The sequence below is a fragment of the Athene noctua genome, chromosome 17 (genome assembly GCF_965140245.1).
Source record: "Athene noctua chromosome 17, bAthNoc1.hap1.1, whole genome shotgun sequence".
Lineage (NCBI taxonomy): Eukaryota > Metazoa > Chordata > Aves > Strigiformes > Strigidae > Athene > Athene noctua.
In genome coordinates, this window is record NC_134053.1 from 589,050 (window position 1) to 611,621 (window position 22,572).

At 51.1% G+C, this 22,572-nt stretch overlaps 1 protein-coding gene across 1 annotated transcript in view; it reads left to right on the forward strand.

Moving 5' to 3' along the window:
* The window catches only part of MN1 (MN1 proto-oncogene, transcriptional regulator), a 36,127-nt gene extending 14,767 nt beyond the window's left edge, over window positions 1-21,360 (forward strand). Inside the window, exon 2 of the mRNA XM_074920692.1 lies at window positions 19,019-21,360. Within this exon, the coding sequence (XP_074776793.1) occupies window positions 19,019-19,203 (185 nt within the window). The 3' untranslated portion in view covers window positions 19,204-21,360. The remainder of the gene's footprint in view (window positions 1-19,018) is intronic.
* Window positions 21,361-22,572: the final 1,212 nt, after the last annotated feature.

A 22,572-nucleotide genomic window follows, 5' to 3' on the forward strand; every position in this document is an offset into this window, starting at 1 on the left:
GAGGTGCTTTTCCTCTCCTTTTCCCACCATCTTTTAAGATGTGCTGTACTGGCCTTTCTCCTCCTTTTTTGTGGAGCTTCTCTTGGAATTTGTTTTAAGGGGTTATATTTGAAACGTTCTTGAAGGCTGCCTTGGTCTGGCCCAAATAGAAATGTGAAAAGTTCCCATTACTGAGCTGTAAAAGAATACTGTAAATGGGTTATACAGAAAAAACCATTTAGATAAAAATGCAATTTTCCCGTCCGCATACACTGCTAAGAATTAATAGCACATTCTTCCTAAATGGGGACTTCTATATTATATTTTCACCTTAATGAAATTCTTTCCAAAACAGGAGTGTTTAATTTAAAATTTTAGAGCAAAATTGATCTGTCTTTATCCTCAGTGCTCCCCCCCTTTAGTTAAGTCTCAGTGGAACAGGGACTGTGGGCTCTCTGGGCACTTTGTGGAAAATAGATGTTGGGTTCCAAGGTCAGTGCTGCGGTCTGACTCCATCCCTTCCCAGCGCGTACGTCACTTCTCATCCGTGTGCCTTCTCATCTGGATCTGGGCTTTTGGATGGGCTGGGGTGTGGTGTGTGCCAGCTGTGCTCTGACTGGCTCTGCTACTCGCCCTGTGGCCACCACGCAGTGGAGACACGAATATGTCACTTACTGGGTCATTTTTGCAGAAACACTCCAAAAGAGAGATCGGGTGGCCTTTTCCCACTCACCCTGGCGTGGGTTTGCCGTGGCACACCCAGAGCAGAGGTGCTGAGCCTGAGTGTGACACGGCCTGGCAGCGCCGCACTGCTGCCCCCCAAAACACATGGACTTACCCATTATTTTTAATACGCCAATTTTCTCTAGAAAGTAGATAAATGCCTAAAAAATAGAAGGAATCGTGTGCAGTGGCAGTGAAACGGATGTGGGGATGCCCCCAGAAGACGTGGTTTGCCGGAGGTCTCTGGGGCGGACGTGTTGGGTGCTGGGCTCGGCCGTGTCCCCGGGAGCCCCGGCGCTGAGCCTGGCACTGGGCTCGTCCTGTGGCCCGTCCCTCTGTGCCCGTCCCTCGGTGCCCTCCCTCCGCGCGCTGGGGTGGGAGCAGCGGCCAGAGCTGCCCGTCCTGGGGGCTGAGTGCCAGCGGGACATGGTGCTCGGTGGCGGGGCACACGCCTGCCCAGCCTTGGTGACGGTGGCTCCCCTCCATCTGCAGCGTTGGCACCTCCTCACTGTTTCCCTTTTGGAGCAATGACGGCTCAGAGAGGCGCTGGGGTGTGTGGTGGCTCTGGGCGGCCGAGGGTCATCAACTGTCCCCGCCAGAGCCGGGGGGCTTTTCCTGCCTCCTCTCCCGGCGGAGCAGGAGCAGCGGCGGGTGGTGCTGGCCCTGCCCAGGGTGCGGGCATTCGTGGGACAGGCGATGTGCTGGGCTTGTCACGGCCTCTCCCACACGCGTGTGTAGTCAGAAACAGCCAGTCCCAGGCAACAGAAAGCCAAAACATACATTAATGGTTTTTAATGGTTTCCTTTTTAATAAAAGGGTTTTAATGCAAAAGTGAGAACAAAACAGGGCTGTAGGAATAGGGCTAATAGATTCCTGCTTGAAGCAGCTATTCACTGCTGAGCTGCAGTGGGAAAAATGCTTTTAGTAAATAAATAGTTTGGTGTTTTCACAGTGTTAGTAAAATGGTTCCCATGTATAAGCAATGCGATGCAGACACAGGAGTTGATACCACTCAAAGGCTCCATGTTTAAAATAAAAACCTCCTTTGGCAGCAGTGCTGAGCAGCCTTTTGCACCGTTTTTGTGATAAACTACTCTTCAAGGGACTCTGTGCTTGGGATACCCCCCAAAACGTGAAATACAGGGAAAAACGTCAGGCCTTATTGTCTCAAAGCAGTTCTGATGCCTGTAAAAGCATTCTGGAGCTTGTCTCCGTGATACTGTCTGAAAATGTGGTTTTTGGAGGTGGTATTTGAAACCAAAATCTCTCTGGCCTATTGCAGGTGTTCTGCGCTGGGCTTTGAACGGCTTTTTTTACCCAGACGTCGCTTCCCTGCCTGTGCTCAAAGGGTCTGCGCCGGCACAACTGCCCGAGTGCCGTCGGAGCGTTGCTGCCGCCTTGGCCCTTGGGTGGAGCTGGGCCAAATGCGGGAGGTAGCTCACATCCCTTGGTTGGTTTGGAAAGCTGGGGAGGAGCTGCCTGGGAACATCACCTTGTGCACTTACCCCTGGGGGATTCGGTGCCCGGCCAGCCCGGGTGCATCCAGCGAGGTTCGGGCCGGGGTAGAGGCACCCCGTGTTCTGGCAGTTTTTACTTTCGGGAGGGCAGCAGTGACCCACAGAAACCATTCCTCCTTCTGAAACGCGGCGGGCTGGGGCCCCGGGGGAGCCCGGCAGCCCGGTGCAGTGGGCACACGCGCGAGGGAGGGGGCTGCGGCGCCTTCCCCCTCCCAGCCCTCCGCAGAGCGCTGCGGAACGGACCGAGTTCTGCGATTCATTATTCAAAATGCGTGCTCAGGCTCCCTCAGCAAGCAGTTATCAGTTCATATACATTTGTGACTTTCCGTTTGGGTTGATACCTTAAGAGACTTGGCATCTGTTTGTTTTCTTTCTGACTCTTACTCCGAACTAACACTGAGCTTAATCCAAATTCTGTTTTTGAAAGGGGTATTTATAGCCAGTGAGGCTTAGACTACTTACAGTCATCTTCCGATAGTCTTCCAATCAAAGAACAGAAAAATACTATACTCCTCATTAGATGGGTTACATAATAGCTATTTATTCAGTCACAAAATTTCCCTTTTGTGATTCACTTTTTGTGAATCACAGTAGTTCAGCAAAGACTGCAAATCACGACTTTTGCAGCCAAATATGCAATTCCCTGGAAGCAAATGCTGAAAATTTAAATATTTCAGTGTAGTTCTTTGCAACTTGCAAGTTCTGTATTAATGGGATGTTACACAAACTTGTAGAAAAACTCTCGAGTTTTTGTGTAAAATGAAATTTTAAAAAACCCTGCAAAAACGATTGCTTGAAGTAACTCCGGAAGGCAAACACTTCTGGATAGTTACAGCACTGAAAATGTGCAGCGTGTATAGTGTTACACCGGGGGCTTTTTTTATTACTCTCAGAAGTGCTCTGCAACCCCGATGGATGCTGAGGCCCCTGCAGGGCAACACCGCAGGCCGGTAGAGACGTCTGGATTGTCACCATGCAGGACTGGCTCTTCCCCTGCTCCTCAGGGGAAAAGATCCTCCTGAACCCGGGGTCCGGGCCTTGCGGAGCCACTCTATTGTTAGGAAATCTAAAACTCGGTGTCTGAGAAGGAAAACACAATTGCCGCGCTGTGGGCTGCTCTCAGGCTTGTGCGTTGGCCTCGGACACGGCCGCGTGTGAGTGGTGAACCATCCAAAGGGTGCTGCTGGGTTCCGCTCTGGGTGTGAATTTCTTATGTGTCGCTATTTATATTTTTTTTTGCTGTTGGTGCTGTGTACCTGGCAGGCACGCTGCATACCAAGTTGTGCCTTTAAGCATGGGTTGCTACAGTAAAAATCTTGATGGCCATTGTTTCTGTCAAAAAAACCCTTCTCGTCTTCAAAGTCACTGCTGTTACAATAATTTCCTCTTTGAACATGTCAGGATTTTGTCTTTGATTATATACTGGATTGTCTCGTGTCATTGCATAATGATTTTTTTTTTTGGGGTAGACAGAGACATTTTTCAGTTCATCACAGTTCATCCCCCATCCCAGTGCTTCTTTAAAAAAGAGTCTGTGTTGAAAACAGGTATTTAAGAATATAGATCTTGAAGAAAATAACTGTTTTTGATGTTTTATTTTCCTGGGAGTTTTATAAAGCTCATGTGAAATACAGCTTTCTTTTACAACTTGAACTTAGACTTTCAAAATTTCCCTTTTCCCCCACTCTTCTTTTTGCTTGGGACTGTACCAGAAATCATTATTTCAGAGATTTTCTTCCACTTTGTCATTTGCTATTTTGCAACTTACGCCACACAAAAAGAAAAAAATCTCTGTAATTCTACCGCCAGTTTATTCAGCTCTAGACAAGTTTTTTTTTTGGGAAAAAAAAAAAAATAATGGAAAAGAGGGTTTAAAAAAATAAATAATGCTTATTCTCTTACCAAAAAGAAGAATGTGAAAACCTAGATTTTTCTATTTAGCGTGTCCCTATTCTCTGAAGTTGGAGAAATATTGGAAAATAAAATGGGGGGAGATAAATGAAATAAACATCAGTGCTCATTTTTATGGTTACTGAAGAAAAGGAAGAGAGGGAAGGATGAACTCTCGTGGCCAACTTTCAAAAAATACGCGTGAAGATTAACAGCCATTGGTACCAATAGCAGGCGGGTGCTGTGAGGGTGATGCTGTTCCGTCGGCCGGCTGCGCTGCGCTGCGGCGTCCCTGCGGCTGGGCCAGGAGGAGGAGGAGGGGCAACACGGCTGCCAGCACCCTGGTCCTTTGTCCGGTGGGTGGGTTTAGGCGTCGGTCTGAGCCAGGGACCGGGCGCTCTGCTGCCCTACCAAGGCCACTTCCATCGGAAGCTCTTCTCTGGTTTATGTGACGTGTACCGGCGGCCCCTCCGCTCTCCAGGGACGGGCTTTCCGTGGCTGCTGCGGTGGGTGGGTGCTCCCTGGCACGTTGTGGCTCTTCGGGTGCGGTGCCGGGGGGACAGTGAAGCCGTGCTGGGGCGCGGAGGGACCTGCCAGCTTTGTGACTGTTCACGGGTGGTGGATGAACTCGCGGTGCCCTGCACGGGAGCAACGTTCACCTCGATCAGAGGGCAGGGGACCTTCTGAAGTGGAAGGTGCCTTGGAAGGTCCTCCCGGGCTCCCTCTGCTAAGTGGAAGCCCAGGGGCAAGTGTGTTTGCAGTTGTCTTGCTCCATGTGTATGGGCAAGCTCTTCCATCACTGGGTGATGTTGATGCCACCAGGGTAATGGGAAAACTGGACAAAATGGGGGGACAGCAGAACTGCATCAGACACTGAACAGGTTTGACCGTTGGCAAATGGATATTCTGTAAGAAGGGCAGGAGACCCCCAAGCCCAGGTAGAATCTGCAGCCCCTGGTTATGAGTGTGTGTGTGCACGCTGCCAGCAGGTCGTTGAGAAACTGTAACTTGCTGGGGACATGATGCTGGAGGGTCAAGTACGACTGAATCAAAGATACCCCGGCAGGGGCGTTCGTGGTTTCATGCGATGGAAATCTTTGCCGTAGAGGTTGCAAATCCTGGCTGTGGTTTTAAACAGGCACTTTCTGCCCCTGTGTGTTGTAAGGAAAAGAGCTAAAAAGGACTCGCTGTATCTTTAAACTCGACAGTCCTGAAACCTCCCTGGGATGTAGAAGGGGGAAGGGACCCTTTCAGGATTAATTAAACAGAGACTTCAGGGTTTACTGATAAACACCAGCCCTGTACCCACGTCTGGTGGTGGCTGCTATTATTTAATCAGGGCTGTTACAAGGAATCTGAGAAATCTTCCCCTTCCCCTCCTCTGTCTTCCATTTATCTGTCCTCCCAACCTGTTTGTTTGTGTACGGTTAAGTTTTCCATGCCAGGGAGAAGCAGAGTGGAAATGTCAGGGGTCAGGCTGCAGGCAGGGCAGGCAGGGAGCAGGCAGCCCAGCTTGCTGCAGCCTTTGACTTTCTGAGAAACCGGAGATATGTTTGTTCCAGGCGAGATTAACTCTTTCAGCACAGCTGCCTGCTGCCCGAGAAGCCCTGGAGGACTGGGAGCCAGGTGGGTGTGTGAAGATGCCGAGTTCAGTCTCCGTTCCTGCACGTATCCTTGCGGCCCCGGTGGCGACGGGCGCTCCTGCTCCTGCTCCCGCTCCGCTCCCCCCCTTATCTGAGCCCAGCAGCCCCAACACCTCCCTGGCCTTGGCAGCTCTGCCGCTGGGGGACGAGGCCGCGTGGATCCAAACCTCTGCGAAGGACGGGGACAGCAGCATTTGTTGCCACGTTGTTATGGATCCCTGTCTTTCTCGGGGTGTTTGCCAGTAAACAAAATGTTCATGCACGAAGGGCACGATGCTGCTCTTTGGAGACTCATTTTTGAGCAGAGGCGTGGCTCGGGGTTTGCCGCTCAGAGGGTACCTAAAGGCAGTCTGAGTGCCCCTGCCTGCAGAATAACCAGTTTTGAGTTGGGCCTACTGGGATCTCCCGGGCCGCCGGGTGCGTGTCGGGCGGCGGCGGACCCGTGCAGCCCTGGCTGCTGCCGCGGTGGTAGCGGGGGGTTGGTGAGGGATTTGGCTGCATGACTCAAGCTGTTCTACCTGCACCGCTGCCCGTGCGAGCGAAGGGCAGGACTCAGTGGTGGGGCGGAGGATTTTGTTCGGTGCCGCCTTTGCGTTTGTGTTGTGGTAGTGAAGCGTGTTCTGAAGGGCCAAGTCTCGCCCAGTTTGATGGAGCTCAGAGTGCAAACAGAGCCCTGCTTGGCCCAGCTGCAGGTGGAGATGACAAGGTAATAATCCTCACGCTGTTGCCTGGCAGCTTCTTTGTATTTGGCTTAATTTCGGTAGCGAGTGTCTGTGGGGGACTTGCATGCGTTTTGCCTCTCTGCAGGGGCAGGACGGGTGGGGGCGCGGGGCAGCAGTCACCCCGTGTTGGGGTTGCGTTTGCAAACGAAGTCCCTTCACAAAAGGGTTTCAGTCTCGCTGCTTTTCTCTGATTTTATGGACGTGTCCATAAGCTGTAAAGGTCTTGCAGACCACGTGCATGGAAGGTTGTTTACCCGTTGCCTAATCAGCTCAGCCCCACAACGATATTCTGTGCTGCGTAGGTGCTTTGTGTGGGGGTGATGGATGTGCCACAGCACGTTTCTCTGTCGTAACTTAGGTGAGGCCGGAGGGCCCTGACGGACGGACCGAGCCAGGGCAGGGAACGAGCTGCCACCTCCCACGGGCGAGTCCCCAGCGACCCGCTCTGCTCCCGGGTGCCGGCCCCGCTGCCCTCCCCTCGCCGGGGGGGCCGGTGCTCCGGGGCGTCCCCTCCCCGCGTGCCGCAGGGCAGAGCCCCACGGCCGCCAGCGTGGTGGGGTGGGCTCGTTGCCATTTTCTCATTTTCCAGGGGTGTTGAGATTGTTGTGGTCATAAATCACATGAGCATACGGCTAGAAAGGGAACACGGGCCCATATTTCAGCTTTGGGTTTGAAGATGAGACTGTCCGGCCTGTGCTGTACTGGCCCATTTTCTTGATTTACTGGCCTGTGAAACTTTAGAGTTAATTTTTTTGTGGAAGCAGTGAAAGTCTGTCTACCCGTGACTTTCTTGCTTGAACAGCTGTTTGCTCCTGATTCGTTGCTATTCTGAGAATTTCGTGAAGACTCTCCACAGTGATGTGACAATTGGAAGAAAAAGATGAGCTTATATTTTTCTTATCCTAATACTGGCATTTACAGACATACCTAAGAAAGTCAGGTTTCTTTGTGTGGTTTTTTTAAGGTGAATTTCCCTTGCTGCCATTCTTCCATCACATGGTTACATATTTCTTCTATCTGATGATCTTTTTTCTTTTCCTTCAGATAGATTTAATTTTAAAACACGCTGTTCAAACTAACCCAGGTCCTCCATCAGATTTATGACCCCCAGCTGAATCACCATACCTTTCTGCTGCTTTATTGGGTGTTTCTGAATGTCCCAAATCCGTTATATGGCAGCAGCGTTTCCATCTCTTTCTGTAGCCAAAACAAATTCTGGGGTATACCAGAATTTGGGATTTTTCTATAGCAGAAAAGACTTTGCAAGAATTTACCCAGAAAGTGCATTTTGGGTTGATGGTATCAGATATCAGTTTGATTTACAAACACTTAGAAGTTTCTTAGCAGAGATTTTGACCCTTCTTTAACAAGCTCAGGCTTCCTGACAGTTCTGCGTTTCCTAGACTCTTCAGACATTGCCCGTGAATTGCTGGGGACTCGCAAGCTGGGATCGGAAGCCGTTGTTTCTGGAGCGTCGTGCCTCTGCTTTCTGTGCCCCTCGGCGCGGAGCGGGCCGAGGGGTCTCCGTCTCTGACCGTGTCCTGGCGGGTGCCCTGGCGAGACTCAGCTTTGTTCTGGGGTCTCTGCTCTTGTTTTTGTCTTGCTCTGTGAGCGGTGAAATTGTTTGAGCTCCTTTTGATTTCAGAGGCTCTTTCCCAAGGTCCCCTCATATAAGCTGCTACTTGTGAGACAGCAAACTGCAGCTGGAGGTGCACTAAAGGGGAATGGGATGTGTTTCAAGGTAATGCTATAAATAAATGGGATGAAAGACCTAATGCTCCTGGATGCTGTTCCTGCTCACTTACTGTTACCCTTTGGTAAACTCCAGTTGTATTTTCACGAATATCCTTGAACTCGTGTGGTTTAACCCAGAGCATTCATGCACGTGATCACCGTTTCTTGGTGTGCAAGCGCCTCAGATGCGTGAGGCCCCGGGGAGAGATTGACTTTGCCTGTGGCAGTTTCGTGTAACAGTCTCGTAACTGTGAGTTATAGATCGGACAGAGGCACCTCCCGGAGGTGCAGGGAGAGCCGGGGGGGAGCTGGGGGACGGAGGGGAGGGCAGCCGGAGCACCCTCGATCCCCGGCCCTGGCAGCCAAGCAGGGTGCAGATCTGGCTCGGGGGTGTGCGGACACGGCTCCTGTGGATTTCTTTGTGAACAAGGCAACTAAACACATGAAATCCTTTGGCCAGCTGTATTCAAGCCTTCGCCTGACAAGAGACTGATAATATTTCAGAGACAAGCTCCCTTTTTTACACTTGGTTAACAAGTACTCATTTAATTTGCATCCTGAAACTAAGCGACCACAAACAAAGTTCTTTGGAGGGAATCTTCTTCTTTCATTTTGTTTTCACTTCATTTAAGGAAAATAGAGATTTCCATGTATAATATGCAGGGCTTAAATATCCTACTTATTGTTGTCATTTCTATTTTTTCCCCAGCAATTATGTAGAAGCTCTTGCACAAATCTGACTAGCGAAAGCTGGAATTTACATGTTTCCTCCTCTGTTGCACTCTGCGCATAATCACCATCTATTCACTGCCTTTACAAACTCCATTAATACACCCACTTCCCTTGCCAGTGTGAGTGGGCATTTTCATGCTATTTTTGGAGGCCTGCTCTGCACGCTGAAACTCGCATTAGGCTGAAGGTGATGCTGGGACTTTCGACCTGTGTGTCCTCAAGAAGAAATGAGTGGCAGCAAAGCCTACTGAAATGATACGGCGGGTTATGGAGTAAACTGATGGCTCAAGTAAATATTGCTCTGTTGAGCCCCATCCCCTGGTGAAGAGTCAAGCTGGTGGTGATGGTGCAGCAGCTGACCAGCTTGAGCCATTTTTCAGTATTTAACACGCGTTAAAAGGTTCCGTCATAATGGGGAAAAACAACTCGGGGATCAATAAACCCCAGTAGCCTGGGACACAGTCTGAAGGCAGCTCTCAGGAGCATGACCAGTGGTGGCACTTGTGTGGTGCCAGCAGGAAGGGCAGGTTGGCGAGGCCATCCCACGCAGGCAGTGGTCGCCGTTGATCCGCGTAGCTCCTTGTTAAATGACTAGGTGGCAGTTTAATGCAGAACATTTAAGTTGTGTCTTTTTTCAGTTTTGGCCTGTCCTGAAATAATTCTAGACAGTGTCCAGGAACTGGTTTGAGTTAAATGAGGGTGTATTGAACAATTTCATATGACTTCTGTGCAGGCAGAAAATTCCACCTTTTACTTGCTTGCACATTCTGGCTGTTGAGAGATGGATTTCACTTGGGCTGGAGTTGTGCGTAAAGCTCCCATGTGATAATTTGCGTACGTATGAAATAAATTTAAAAGTATTGGGTGCAAAAACCAGCATTTCCTTACTCATCATGGATGTGTGGGTTGTTACACTCGGTGAAAATAGTCTCAAAGCATTTAGTTAGTGCAAGTGAGCGATGTACGCCAACAGCAGAGAAAACAGGGGATCAGTCAGCCAATATTCACTCCTACCGAGGAGTTCTCCTTTTTCTTCCTTTGCGTGCTGGATGCAGAGGTGGGGGCATGGCTGAGACAGCTGCAGTCCTTTGGAGGGAGTGTTAGGAGAAGCCGTTTGCATCCTTCTTCCCAGTGCTAGCTCTGAGTGTAAATCTAATGGAGCTGGTGGGCAGGATTTAGCAGTTAACTCCCTTCCAAGATGAGCAGAAGTACTCATTTTTTTGTGGGGAGAGAAGGACAGTCCCTGGAAAATAACTCAGAGTTCCCAGAGGATTCACTGGTCTCAGATGGCAGCGTATGAATGTCGGGAGCATTGAGTTGGCTTTGCTGGGATGGGCTGCAGTTCCCAGACTCCTGTTTGTTTTCTCTTGGAAACATCCAGAAATGGTTTGACTCTTGATGGCAGTTTGTTTGGTTTGCTTTTTAAGGTCAGTTTTCCTCACTTGGGCAGGGTTGTAGCTTCTTGTACTGTTCAGAGCTTAGGAGAGCAAAGGGTGGGTGATGGCACTGGGAAGCCTGGCCGGCAGTTCAGAGATGTGTGGTTGGGTTGGGTTGGGTTGGGTTGGCTTAGACCATGGTTGAGAGTTTGGCTGTCAGTAACTCGGCTTTGAGTGGCTGTTACACACAGGCTGTGGTTTGCCTACATGGGGCAAGGCAGGACCAGGCTAGCAGAAAACAACCCTTAGCACTGTAGTCGTGATGGGACCTGGTTTGCAGGAACCGTCTTTTGTTATGTGAGAACCAAAACTCCGGCATCGGCCTCTTTGCAAGGGGGACAGGCAGAACTCCCCTCTGCGGTTTGTGTATTTCACAGTAAAGCTGGCCTGACAGTTCATGTGTTAAACTGAAAAGAGGAACTGGAGGTAGCCAAAAGAGAGGAAGGATATGAGTTAAAAACAGTCCGTTGTCCCCATGGCCGTCTGGGCAGAGGAGCTGGTGCTGCCCCAAGGTGCGGGGCTCCCCCTCGGACACAGGGCTTCTCGTCCTTCTCGGAGAGCGGCAGGGTTGGAAAGCGGTAATTTAACAGCAGCTTCCGGAGAGATAAATAGGTGTAGGCAGTTTCACACTTCCCTGCAGAGCCGCGGAGGAGTGCTGCTCTCCTGCTGGGCAGCGGGCAGTGAAGGGGGGAACTGCGTGAACTGCGTGTTCCCCTTGTCGCCGCCTCCCGGCAGGGCAGAGGACGCGCCTTGTGCAGCAGCGATGAGCTCTCCTCACCCACGCCTCGGCCCTTCTGCGTCTTCAAGGTCACGCGGGCTGTAAGATGACTGCCAACTTTTCCACTGATAGGGTTAGCATTTTTCCTACTTACTGGTGTTTTCACCAGTTTCCTCAGACCCCGGCCTGTGGCTAACAGTTTGTCCTCAGGTGACACCCCCCGCCCCGGCTCGGTGCTGGAGCTGCCGGGCAGGACGCTGCAGCCTGGCTGTAACCCTGCAGCCCCAACAACAGACCCTCAGCGCTGCCGTGGGTTTGGGCAGCCTCCCTGTCGTGGTGTGCGCGTCCTTCCGTCGCTCCCGGTGAAAATGGGAGCATGAAAAGAGGTCAAGGGAGAGAAAAGGAAAATATGTTTGCAGCAAGCACTCTCTGTCTCCTGTTATCTACATTCTGTGGGAGCAGCGAGCACCGATGCAGCTCCGTGCCAGCTCTGAGACCACCAAAAGCAAAACAAACATCTTTGCAGCGTGGGCTGATCCATGCTCCCTTTAGAGTCGCAGGCACCTCCAATTAATCACGCTGTCTGTGGGGGAAGAGGCTTTGAGGGTCAGAGGACGTTGCCAGAGCTGATGGGCTGCTGGCGGGGTGGGCAGCTCCCAGCGTTAAGGGTGGGGGGGCCAGGCCTTGTCTTCAGGTCAGTGTGTCTGGGTTAGCTGCAGCACAGTGAAACGCTTTAGTGCGGGTTTGCAGGATGTGGTGGTGATGTGGGATGATGCTCGGTGCTCTGCACACGGTTTTGACTCGAGCTTTCCCCCCTTTGTGAGAACGGTTTCCGCAGTGCAGCTCAGCTGCCTGGGTCTCAGCAATACATCTGTGGGCTGGCCAGGCCAAATGCCTTCTTAAAACGTTAACGGTGAGACGTGGCTGATACCCTGGAGTTGGGGTGTCTCTGCACAGCAAAGAGGAGAATGGCCGGGTCCCTGTTCCAGCTCTGCTCATCATCACAAGTCCTTGGCTGTTCATCTTAACCACAAACTCTTCTTAACATTCTTTAATTTTGTTCATCTTGGGGGGGCGGTAGCACCTGTACACATTCTAGGGGCTTTAAAAATTGCCCAGGTAAATGAGGAAGTAAAATGAGAGTAGAGGAAGGTTTCAGTAATGGAGCAGATGGGGCTTGATGCAGCAGGGTCCAAAGCCAGGGGCAGCCTTTGCCCACTGGCCTCAAAGGGAAGAGACAGATCCAGCCCAAAGCGGGGCACAGGTTGCCGGAGGTGACGCAGACCGAAAGTGGTGCAAATTCATGGAGAAAGTGGGTGGCAGGTGCCATGTTTGTGTTTATAAACAAACACGAAACACGTGCTTGTACTGGGGTCAAGAAAATGCCTTTGTCCAGGATTTTGTCAGCGCTACAGCGGTGTGGGAGGAGATGGCTTATTTGTTTATCAACACAACTGAACTGGTTGTGTTTAAAAATACAATTTTAAGAGTAAATTAATCCGTGGAGAGTAGGTCCAGTGTGCAGGGAAACATGAAATGTTTTCAGACCTTATTTTTCTTGAAAACTGAAAAAGATGATTCCATACTGTGTACAAATGCAGAGCTATGTGCCTGAACCAATATGTCAAACTGTCATGTGGGAGATTTGGTGAAAAACATCTTGTCCTAAGGGAATAATTTTAAACACTATATGTAGGTTTGCTGCCTCATAAGAGATCATTACTCAAATCTATTCCCTCTTATTGTAGCTTGGCCTCTGCTTAACGGGCGCAGAGTGAAGGGAAGCCTATTAACGCATCCTGTAAGAGTGGTTATCAGATGGTAGAGGGGAAACTGATCTCTGATCAGGGAATAGAGTGTTTTTGGCCAAATCCTCTGATTTAGCCTTAACAAGATCAGTAGCAATCCAGGGCCTTCACGCTCGGCTGGCCATCGAGGGCGGCGGCGGCGGGGCCGCGCGGTGCCGGGCGGCCGGACCCTGGGCAGTGGGGCTTTGTCAGAGCCGGTGAGGAAGTGTAAGGGACGAGCCCTGGGGCAAGGAGCCGTTCCAGGGATCTTCACCTCCTGTTTGTCACTTCAATCTCGCAGGAAGGCTGAAATGTGGGGTGGAACCCATTCCCAACCAGACCCCTACCAGACTGTGACGGCGCTCTGGCTCCTGCTTGTCGCTGCCGCCCGCTCCTTTTGTTGGTGGTTTGGGCACAGATGAGAGGGATGGCACGAGCAGCACCTGAAGAGCAGCATAAACTCCCGGTGCCTGTGTAGCATCCACGGTTACCTTGACTACACACCATCCCTCCCTCAATTAATCTCTCATGAGATGATGCGCTTCATGTGTGCTAGCGTTGCAGGTGAACTCATTTTTAATGGGATTAGCTTGCCTAAAAATTGGGACACATCTGGGTTTGCTTAGTGCTTGGTGGGGTCGTCACAGTTAAGAGAACGTGTTTATTTTTAAAAAATGCGTAAAAAGATGCTACATGAGGAATGAGGCTTTACATAGCAGCTTAATGTGGGCTAAGGAAAAAGAGGGAGTGAGAAGGAAGCTGGAGGGATTGGAAGTGTGTATACATGGTGTCTTCGGGAGTGAGGAGAGTGTCGGGATCTAAGCTCACTAGGGAGAAATGTGTTTTTCCTGAGCTGCTGTGACAAAGCAGTCTGTAGAGTGTGTGTTGAATATTTTGGTGGAGCAGAACTCCTCGTCTGCTCCTGTGTCCCAGCTGCAGGCTACCAAGGCTCCTGGCCAGGCTCCTGTGGTAGTCACCACGCTGCCATTAGTGTGGTGTAAACAAACAAACAGCGACCTTTCATTTTCTGAAGGCATGCGTGGCTTTGCAAAGTAGAGCAGAACGAAAGAGCCGCTTCCGAAAGGCGCGAGGTCAGAGCAGAGGACGCGGGGCATGGGAGGAAGCCTGGGTGAGTCTTTCCTGGGCTCTGTTCTGTCTGTTCGCTGGTTTGTTTGGGACATAACGATTGAAATGTGTTCATGTGGGTAAAGCCTGCTCAAAAGCTTAATGTGTAGCTTTTACCTAAAAGCAAACTTCAGTATTATTAATTTTTTTAAAAAGCTTTGTTAGTCTTTCGGGGACGTGACGCTGTCTGTGTGTGCATCCGCCGCCGTCGGGGAGAGCAGCCTGGCGGTCCCGTCCCTGCTCGGCACAGCCCTTACCGTTGCTTTGGTTTATTGTTGTAAGGGATGAATGTTAGCAAACTATTCAGAGAATCCTTTGAAATATTTACCTGAAACATACAGTTTGAACTGCAGTAAATAAACTTGTTGGAATATTGGCTGAACGCAAGCAGGTACGGGCTGTGAAAGTGGACGGACTTAATTCACTTTCATGTTCCAGTGAATGTTTGCAAATATTTCTTTGCCGTAGCCACCCAGCTCTTCCAGCTGTGGCTGGCTCTTGGAAGTGCCTGTGTGCAAAATGAGCTAATGATATTAATCAAACCTCACGTTAACTTCCAGGGCATTCACGATTACCGAGGAGTTCTCTCTGCCGTGAGCGGTTTTGCGCAGCGGGCTGGGGACGTGGTGCTGGGTTTTCCTCGCCTTTATCTTCCTCAGAACCGGGGATGTGGGCTGCTGCTCTGCGGGATGGTGTGGGGTGGGCCGTTATCATCAGGGTAAAGGCAGAAGCAGTTTCCCGTGCTGGAAAGCTGAGCTCGCTCCGTGCAGTCGCTGGCTTTTGGGACCCCCCTCGGCTCGGGTGCCGGCTCGGGTCGGGCGCTGGGTGCGCCGGGCGGGGGAGCCCCGCGGTCAGGGGCAGCGCGGTGGCTTTTGCTCTGCGGGTGAGTGTCCTCCCCCCACCCCCCCCAGCGCACACGGGGGTGGCCGGGGCTGTGGTGGCCTGGACACACGGCAGCTTTGGGGGTGAGGACACTGTCACAGCCAAGCCGTTTCCAGACTCCTTTTGGTCTTTGGTCACTTTATCGCTTTGAGTTGCGTGCCCTCTGTGTGAACACGCTGTGTGCTTACCCAGGATATTTTATCTCTTATCTCTCCTTCAGTGTTTGCCGTTTGCAGGCGGCACACGCTGTCCTGCGATTCGGGTACTTTTACTCGCATCTGTCCCAGGTTCTGTTGTGTCACATCCTTCGGTTTGGAGAGGAAGTCTCCACCCAGACCGTCTCGAGACCTTGGGCATGGAGGACGGCCCGTATTAGAAGGGTGTTGCTTTTATTAATAACACTTACAAATTTCTGGCAGTAGTTGCTAATAAGAGGCAGTTATGCAGTTTAAACATAATTTGTTTGAAAATTCCTTGCTTTCAATTAGGTGTACTTCATGACTGACGGTGATTTACCTGAAACTTGGCAACTGTGAGGCAATGACGTGATGATACCATCTTGCATTACCTGACTAATTTTAACCTGCTGAGCCCCATCAGTCTCTACTAACGATACCCCAGGACTGTGTGTGCTGCGGGAGGCGGGTGCTGGGGCGCTGCTGGTTTGGAGGAGGCAAAGGGACAGCGAGGAGGGCTGGTGAAACAGGTCTGCTGGGAGAGTGTGACTCTTTTGGATGAGCACCATGCTTAAGAACATAACTCTTATCAGGTGGATCAGCACAACTTTTGTTTTTTAATACAAAGGGTTTTTTCAGAAAAGCATCATAGCTTTGACAAGACAGAAATATTGGGAAAAAGTAAATTGCACTGAATATTTCCCTCCAGATTGGCTTTCAGAACACTTGTGCCAATGCAAGCCTTACTGCAGGCTCCCATCCTCTTTTTGTTTTGGGTTTGAATGCATTATTTTCTGTGCTCTTTAACAACAGACCAAGGGAGCTTGAGCTCCCACGTGGTGGTGTTGGGTTAGGCAGCATGTGGACACTGGCAAACTCAGGATCAGCTTCTGCTCACCTTGTTTACTTGGGTTTTCCTCTGAGGCAAACAAATCCTCCGGGATAGATTTTACATTGATTCCTTTATCAGGTGCTTGTTTATGAATTTTATCCACAACGTTTTAGAAGGAGTTTGCTGATTTACAAGCAAATAAGGCTGATTTCTTATTCTTTAGGTGCTTGTGGTGTATGAGCGTCCTCACTTACTGCTCGCGGCGGACTGGTCCCGCCTGGGGTCGGTGGGGTCTGCACGGCCGATGCAGATGCCGGTGCCGGGCGCCGTGTCCCGCCCTGGGGACGCGCCGTCTCTGCCGCTTCTGTCGGTGTCCTCGGCCGAGCGGCTGCTCTCCTGGGGCCCTGCAGAGAACGCTCCTTGCAGAAACACCACCGAGATCCCCAGGCCCCTCCTGACAGCAGATCAGCACTGGGACTTTTTCCTCTTTCTCTGCAGCAGAGGAAGAAAGCTGCTGTCACAAAGGCTAATCTCAAGGCGCTGGCTTTTCCGGTACCGAGACCAGCATGTCCTGTACATTCAGGGAGACCTAAGAATAAAAAATATTGGGTACTGTGTGCATTGCAAGGGATGTGAACAAGTACAAACAAGAAAAACGTTTCCCTTTCTCAATTGTCTGCACAATCCCATCTGAGTTTTAAACCTCTTAATAAACCAAAAGTTACTCAGGTATATTTGCATTCAGGATAGTAAGTTTAAATTGAACACTTCATCAAATAGGATTTATTTAGGGAGTCTTTTTTTTTTTTTTTTCGCTGTGATTTTCCTGAAGTGGCACCACGACGTCAGCTTGGGATTCACTGGCCGGCGCTACCGCAGCCGGTAGCCCGGTGTCGGTGGCACTGCCCGTGCCGTTCCCTGCCCAGCGTGACCAGCTCTCAGTGCGGATCTGTCCCTCGTGGCGAGGTGCAAACGCTCCCCCGTTGGTAAAACCACTGTTACTCTGCAGAGGCAAGCGCAGACTGTGCAGGGAGGGAGAGAGGCTGGGGCGTGATGGGGCTCAGGGGGGACAGAGGGCAGAGTAAAAGCTCCCCGCGAAGGAGCAAGGCCAGGCTGTGCTAACGCTGCCCCTGCCCGCCGGAACTCTGCATTTGGGTACCACACGGCCAGCTCTGTGCTTCAGCTCTGCTCCTCGGTGCTGCTTGTTTATCAAAACTGACTGAAAAAGCCTAACGCTAACTCCAGGCGACTGTAATCCGCTTTGGAGTTCAGAGAACGTGAACGGTGTCGGGGCAGCGGCTGCGCTGGGCTGAGGTGTGTAACGCGGCGTTGTGTTGATTTTGCACATGGTTGCACTAACGCAGCGCGTGGCTGAGCAGGCAGCAGCACTGCGCGGGAGCCCCTTCCTTCTCCCGTCGTTTATAGCATCCTCTCCCCAGGTTCTAATTAGTTTCTCTGTATGGTGTTGGTACTGTTTTGAATACGAGCGTCACATAATCGAGCATTAAAAGCATTTTCCAGTTTAAACCAGGGACTTCCAGACTGGTTTAAGATTATTTTTTAATATCACTGTGATGGTGTAACAGGCTTTTCAGTTCCTGTTTTGTGTCTGTAGCGGCTGGTTAAGTGAAACAAATACAACTTGCTCCATGCAGTGTGGTAAACCTGCCCCGCTCGGCTCTGCGGGGCACGAGGAAGACGGCGTGAAGAAAGCTCTTAAGGAGGTTAAACCTTCACAGCCGTTTCCTGGCAGATGTGGCACGCTGCAGCATCACCCGCAGCCCTGCGCCAGGGGAAGGCCCAGGGCTGTCAGAGAAATTACGGCCCCTGCGTTTGCTAGTGCTGCAGCGGCTCCGCTCTCACCTCTGCTGGGTGAACGTGAACCAAATGGTGGATGAGGGGAACTGCAGGCTGCCTGTCAAGATGTTGTTGGCTTTTTTTGTCTTGCCTTGCACCCTTCTTCTATTTGCTCAGTGTTTTTTTCCCACAAAAGCCCTCCTTCCAGGGCTGGGGGGCTGTCTGCATCGGCTGGGGCATCCTCCCTGGCCGAAGCAGTGACGTTTGGGGTGTCCTGGGGCCACCTCAGCTCCCAGAGGGTTTTCTGTGTCCCGGGCTGGCTCCTGGGGCGAGGGGAAGGAGCCCCAGCCTGCGCCGGGCTGCCCAGCCCTGCCGGGGTGGCCACCGGCCGCTGCCTCGCTGTTTCAGAGGAGGAAGGACCCTGTGGAGGGGCTGCCAAGGCTGTGGGGATTTACAGGGGGAGGGATAAAGTTGGGGGGGGTGTCTTTGGGCTTTTTTTGGTGATTTGACTAAGAGCAGTGAAGAACTAAAGAAGTGATTGATTTCAGAGAGGAGGAAAGTGATGAAAGAAAGATGTCCCTGACTGTGCTGGGCAGGGAGAGGGCACATGCACCAAAGCACATTTTGAAGATGAGAAAAATACATTTGCAACAGAGAAGAATACTTGGAAGTATTAAGAACGGAAGTGAGGAAAAATAATGAAGTGACAGCGGGAACGAGTCTTGAGTACATGGTAGTATAGCTTGGAAGGAACAATTTTAGTTAAGTCTTTGTGTTAACTGGAAAATCAAAGGGAAGAGACCCAGGACATTGTTTAGGATGTTTCAGTTAAATTCTTTCATTTCTGTGATTAACAGAAACTAACGGTAGCTAAAGATCATGCAAAGTCCTAAAATGAAGAAAGTCTAAGAAAAATGTTATCGTGGTGCTTCACTAAAGGAGGTGACCGGGGAGGCCTGTGCCTGTAGCGACGGACGGTGGGAATGACCTGGAGGAGACGGAGGGTTGGGGGCTGCGTTCCCTCCTGGGGAAGTTTCATCGGTTTCAGAAAGCGGAGGGTGCGCAGGGGGTGGAAACTCCCGACTGCTGCAGTCCAGGACACAGGCAGTCAGCCGTGTGTACGTCCCCAGCCTTCGGAGGAATTGCTGGCTTACTGTGAAACAAGTGCATGGGGAAGAATGGTTTTGGTGTTTTTCTGGCACGGTGAGAAATCAGCCGGCGAGGCGCTCGCTGGGGTGGGAGGGGGTGCGGGGCAGGCACAGGAGCCGGGGTGCTGGGTTGCGCTGCGCGGGTCTCCTAACGCTCTCTCTGTGAACCCCTTCCAGCCCACGACCTTCCCCCGAGCAAGACGTCGGCCGCGGCGCAGACGGGCAGCCACCTGCAGTGCCTCTCGGTCCACTGCACGGACGACGTGGGCGAGGCGAAGGGCCGGACTGCGGTGCCGACGTGGAGGTCCCTGCACTCGGACATCTCCAACAGATTTGGGACTTTTGTGGCCGCCCTGACTTGAACAAAAGAAATTATTTTTTTTCTCTTTTTAATTTCAAAGGGCCGCTACTGCTAGGTGGACTATTTTTCTAGGTTGGTACCTGCTTAGTGGCATATGGACTGGAAAGGGTTAATTTAAAGTAAACCTCAACTTTTTTTTAATCTTCTGCCACAGTATGTTACCAGTGTTAACCCTTCTGCAGTTAGCACACTTTTGCTTAAGATTTTCCTGCTAGACCACTTTTTCCCATTATTCTGTAACCTTGGCATACATTTATAGATGAGGCCTTTTCCTTTTTCATCTCAGCGTATGTCCAAGTCACGTATGTCATAATAAGACAAAGATCCTCCTCCTCCTTTTCTTCCTCATTTGCTTTTTTTTTCCTTTTTTGTTTTGCTTTGTTCAGTGCTTATTACAATGGTGATCCTGAAGAACAGCAGTTCAGGAATAAACGCCAGTTAAAGTGAAATGGTCATCATTATATTATATATTATATTGACACCCAGCTTTTGCCAGTCACGTACAAACCAAACAGTTAATGCTCTGTTGAATATTCAGGCAACGAGCCTGCCCTTTCTGAGAAAATGATGTTCTGTTATTAATAACGTTCAGCCTCGCTTGCTCTCCGCCTCCCCCTGCGAGGCGCGGACGCTGGTTCCTGTGTTTACCCTGGTGAAGCCCAGAGACGGGGCTGTTGTGAACGGGCTGGTTCAGGCACAGCCGGGGAAGGTAGAGAGAAGTTTTTCTAAATAAGTCTAACAGGAAGTTTACTTTAATTATTGAGAGTCATTATCTCCTCCACCAAACGCCCAGGCTCCCTCTGTGCTCGCCAGGAGGAGCGGGGGAGCTCCCCAGCGTGGCCGCAGCTTCCCGGTCCTGGTGATGCTCCCACGGTCCCGCTTTATGACCGCGGGAGAAAACCAGCCCCCGGCGCTGCCGCAGCCCCCCTGCGCGGGCTGGGCTGGGCTGGGCCTGCCGCCAGCTGTGCCCGCTGTCCCCAGAGCCCTGCCAGCCGCCACTGCCCACTTTTTGCTCCCTTTTAGCTGGAGGAAGATGCTGTCGATCGGAAACGGGCTCCAGCGTCCCGTGCGCTGGTCTGCAGGGTGCCCCAGGTTGGGGGATGGCCCAGGTAGGGGGGCGCGGGGGGCCGTATGCCCTGGGTCAGTGTTTCCTGATCGGCCAGGGCAGGGAGACCCCACGTTAGACCCCCCCGAACTCATGTGAGGCCCCGTTTTTGCCACGCACTGAAGAACAGAGTTACTGGATGCACACAATAAAAGGAAAACCATACTTTCCTGCTCGTGATAGATAATACTCGTTGCAAGAAGAAAGTTGGAAGCAAACCAGATAAAAACACGACTGACACGATGATCCGAGACTCCTGTGGTTTTACGTAACGCTGCCCATTATTTGTGCATCCTCTGTGTGCAGGGGTGGGAGCCGTCCCGCCCCGCTCAGGCCAGCTCGCTTCCCTCTGCTCCCTGAAGCTTAATAACGTCACCGGAGATTTAGGTTTTAGCTGTGAAATGAAGGTCGGCCTCTCTAGGGTTACTTTTTACTTCTGTCATGAATTCACAAAATGTGTCCCTCCTCAAGGGAAGGAGTTTGAAGACTGCTTTGTATTTTATCTTCAGTGATTGTGCTGGGCCTTGAATTATTTTGAAGTAATGTTCTCAGTAGACACGAGTGGAGAGGAAGCTCTGCCTACAGTGCCAATGGCACGGGGTGGTCGGAAATCCTCGCTTGGTCATACGTGGCTTCAGAGAGACTCAGTGTTTGGAAATGTTAGTTGAATGTGCTCTTATTAACCATGCATGGATTGATTTCCTCTTACGGGTCTGGTCAGTGACTTGACTTTGGATAAATTTGGATAGTTTTGAACGTTGATTTTCAATATTTTGTTTCACTGAAGCTGGAGCTGCCACGAGGATGAGGATTTTTGCCCATCCGGGAGCAATTGGCTGTGGAGCTGCCTCACGCCTGCTGGGTTTGGGACAGAAGGATGGGGTGTTCCGTACCTTCTGTAGGTGCGTGTGCTGCCTGAATAAACATCACCATCCCCAGCTCCTGGTAGAATAATAATTGTCAGCCCCAACTCTGAAGATGCCTCTTTGCCTTTTCTTTAAGTCCCGGTTCACCCAAATTTGTGATTATCTTTAAATCCAGCCTACAGAGCACCTGGGGACTGCTGGGCTGAGGGGGGGGCTGTGTCGGGGGGGGGGGGGGGGGCGCAGCTCCTGCCCTGTCCTGGCAGCTCCTGCCCCTTCCAGTTGGGTGGGTCTTGGGGTAACCCCAGCGAAACACATGCCCTGACGCAGGATACCGTGTCCGGGCACTTAGAGCTGAAAATTTAGGAATTCATGGCCTGATGGCATTCCTGTGCCAGAGTGCAGCCCTGATGGCTTACTTCTTTGTTTTTAGTTTTTCCTGCTGCATTCAGGAGAACAGGTTTTTCAGGCTTCCTGAGGTCAGGGATGCACACCCTGTGCTACCAGGAAGAGACCTTTCAGTGAACGCGGCATCAAACGGCCCAGATCAGCGCTTTTAAAGAGAAATCCTCCTTTAAGAGGAAAGATGGTGACTCAGTTGGTCTTGCCCACCCTTTTCTTCTGGTTTGCTCTCTGCTGCTTGTGCATCACTCCTGGAGTTGTTCTCATCCACCTGGGACTTGCTTTTTCACTTGCTCATAGAAAGTGGAAGCAATTCCTTGAAAACCAGTGGAATCCCGACAGTTTTAAATGCCATGGAATGAGGGGGCCGGGCCGTACGGAAGCCGGGGGACGTGTCCTCAGCAGCGGTGGGGAGCTGTGGCCGTTGCTGGGGCTGGTCCCACCTGTCCCGAGGTGGGGGCAGTGGCAGGATGGGATTTTTAGGTAGCGAGGAGTTAGAAACAGTGGTTGACTGGCTTCTGGGCCTTGCTGTGCACGTAGCTTTGCTGAATAATATGGTCAGAGGCAATCCCTTTGCTAACCTCCTATCCATTCAATCTTGCGTAATTTGACATCATCAGCTGAGCAGAAGGAGAGGTTGTGAGCCCTACTCGGGGCAGCTGTTAGCAATGCCAGGACCAACCCGTGCTTTTAGGGTTTCTTTGCTTTTTGCCAAAGATCAGAACAGGAACGGTACGTGTGACTGACCAGGAGAAGCATCACTTTGTGCTCATCGCCTGGTGTGTTTGGTACTGACAGCGTATGCAGAAGGCTAGAGCTTTGTGGCAAAGCTTGTGTTGCCTGCAGTAATTTCACTGTACTCATCTTCTCCGTTAATTTGACACTGAATGCACTGATTTTTTAACAGAGATAAAATACCAGCATAGCCCTCTGTGGTAAGAACTGAAATGATTTGATTTTCTGAATAAAAATAATTCCAGCTGAAGTGTGTTTGAGAGCT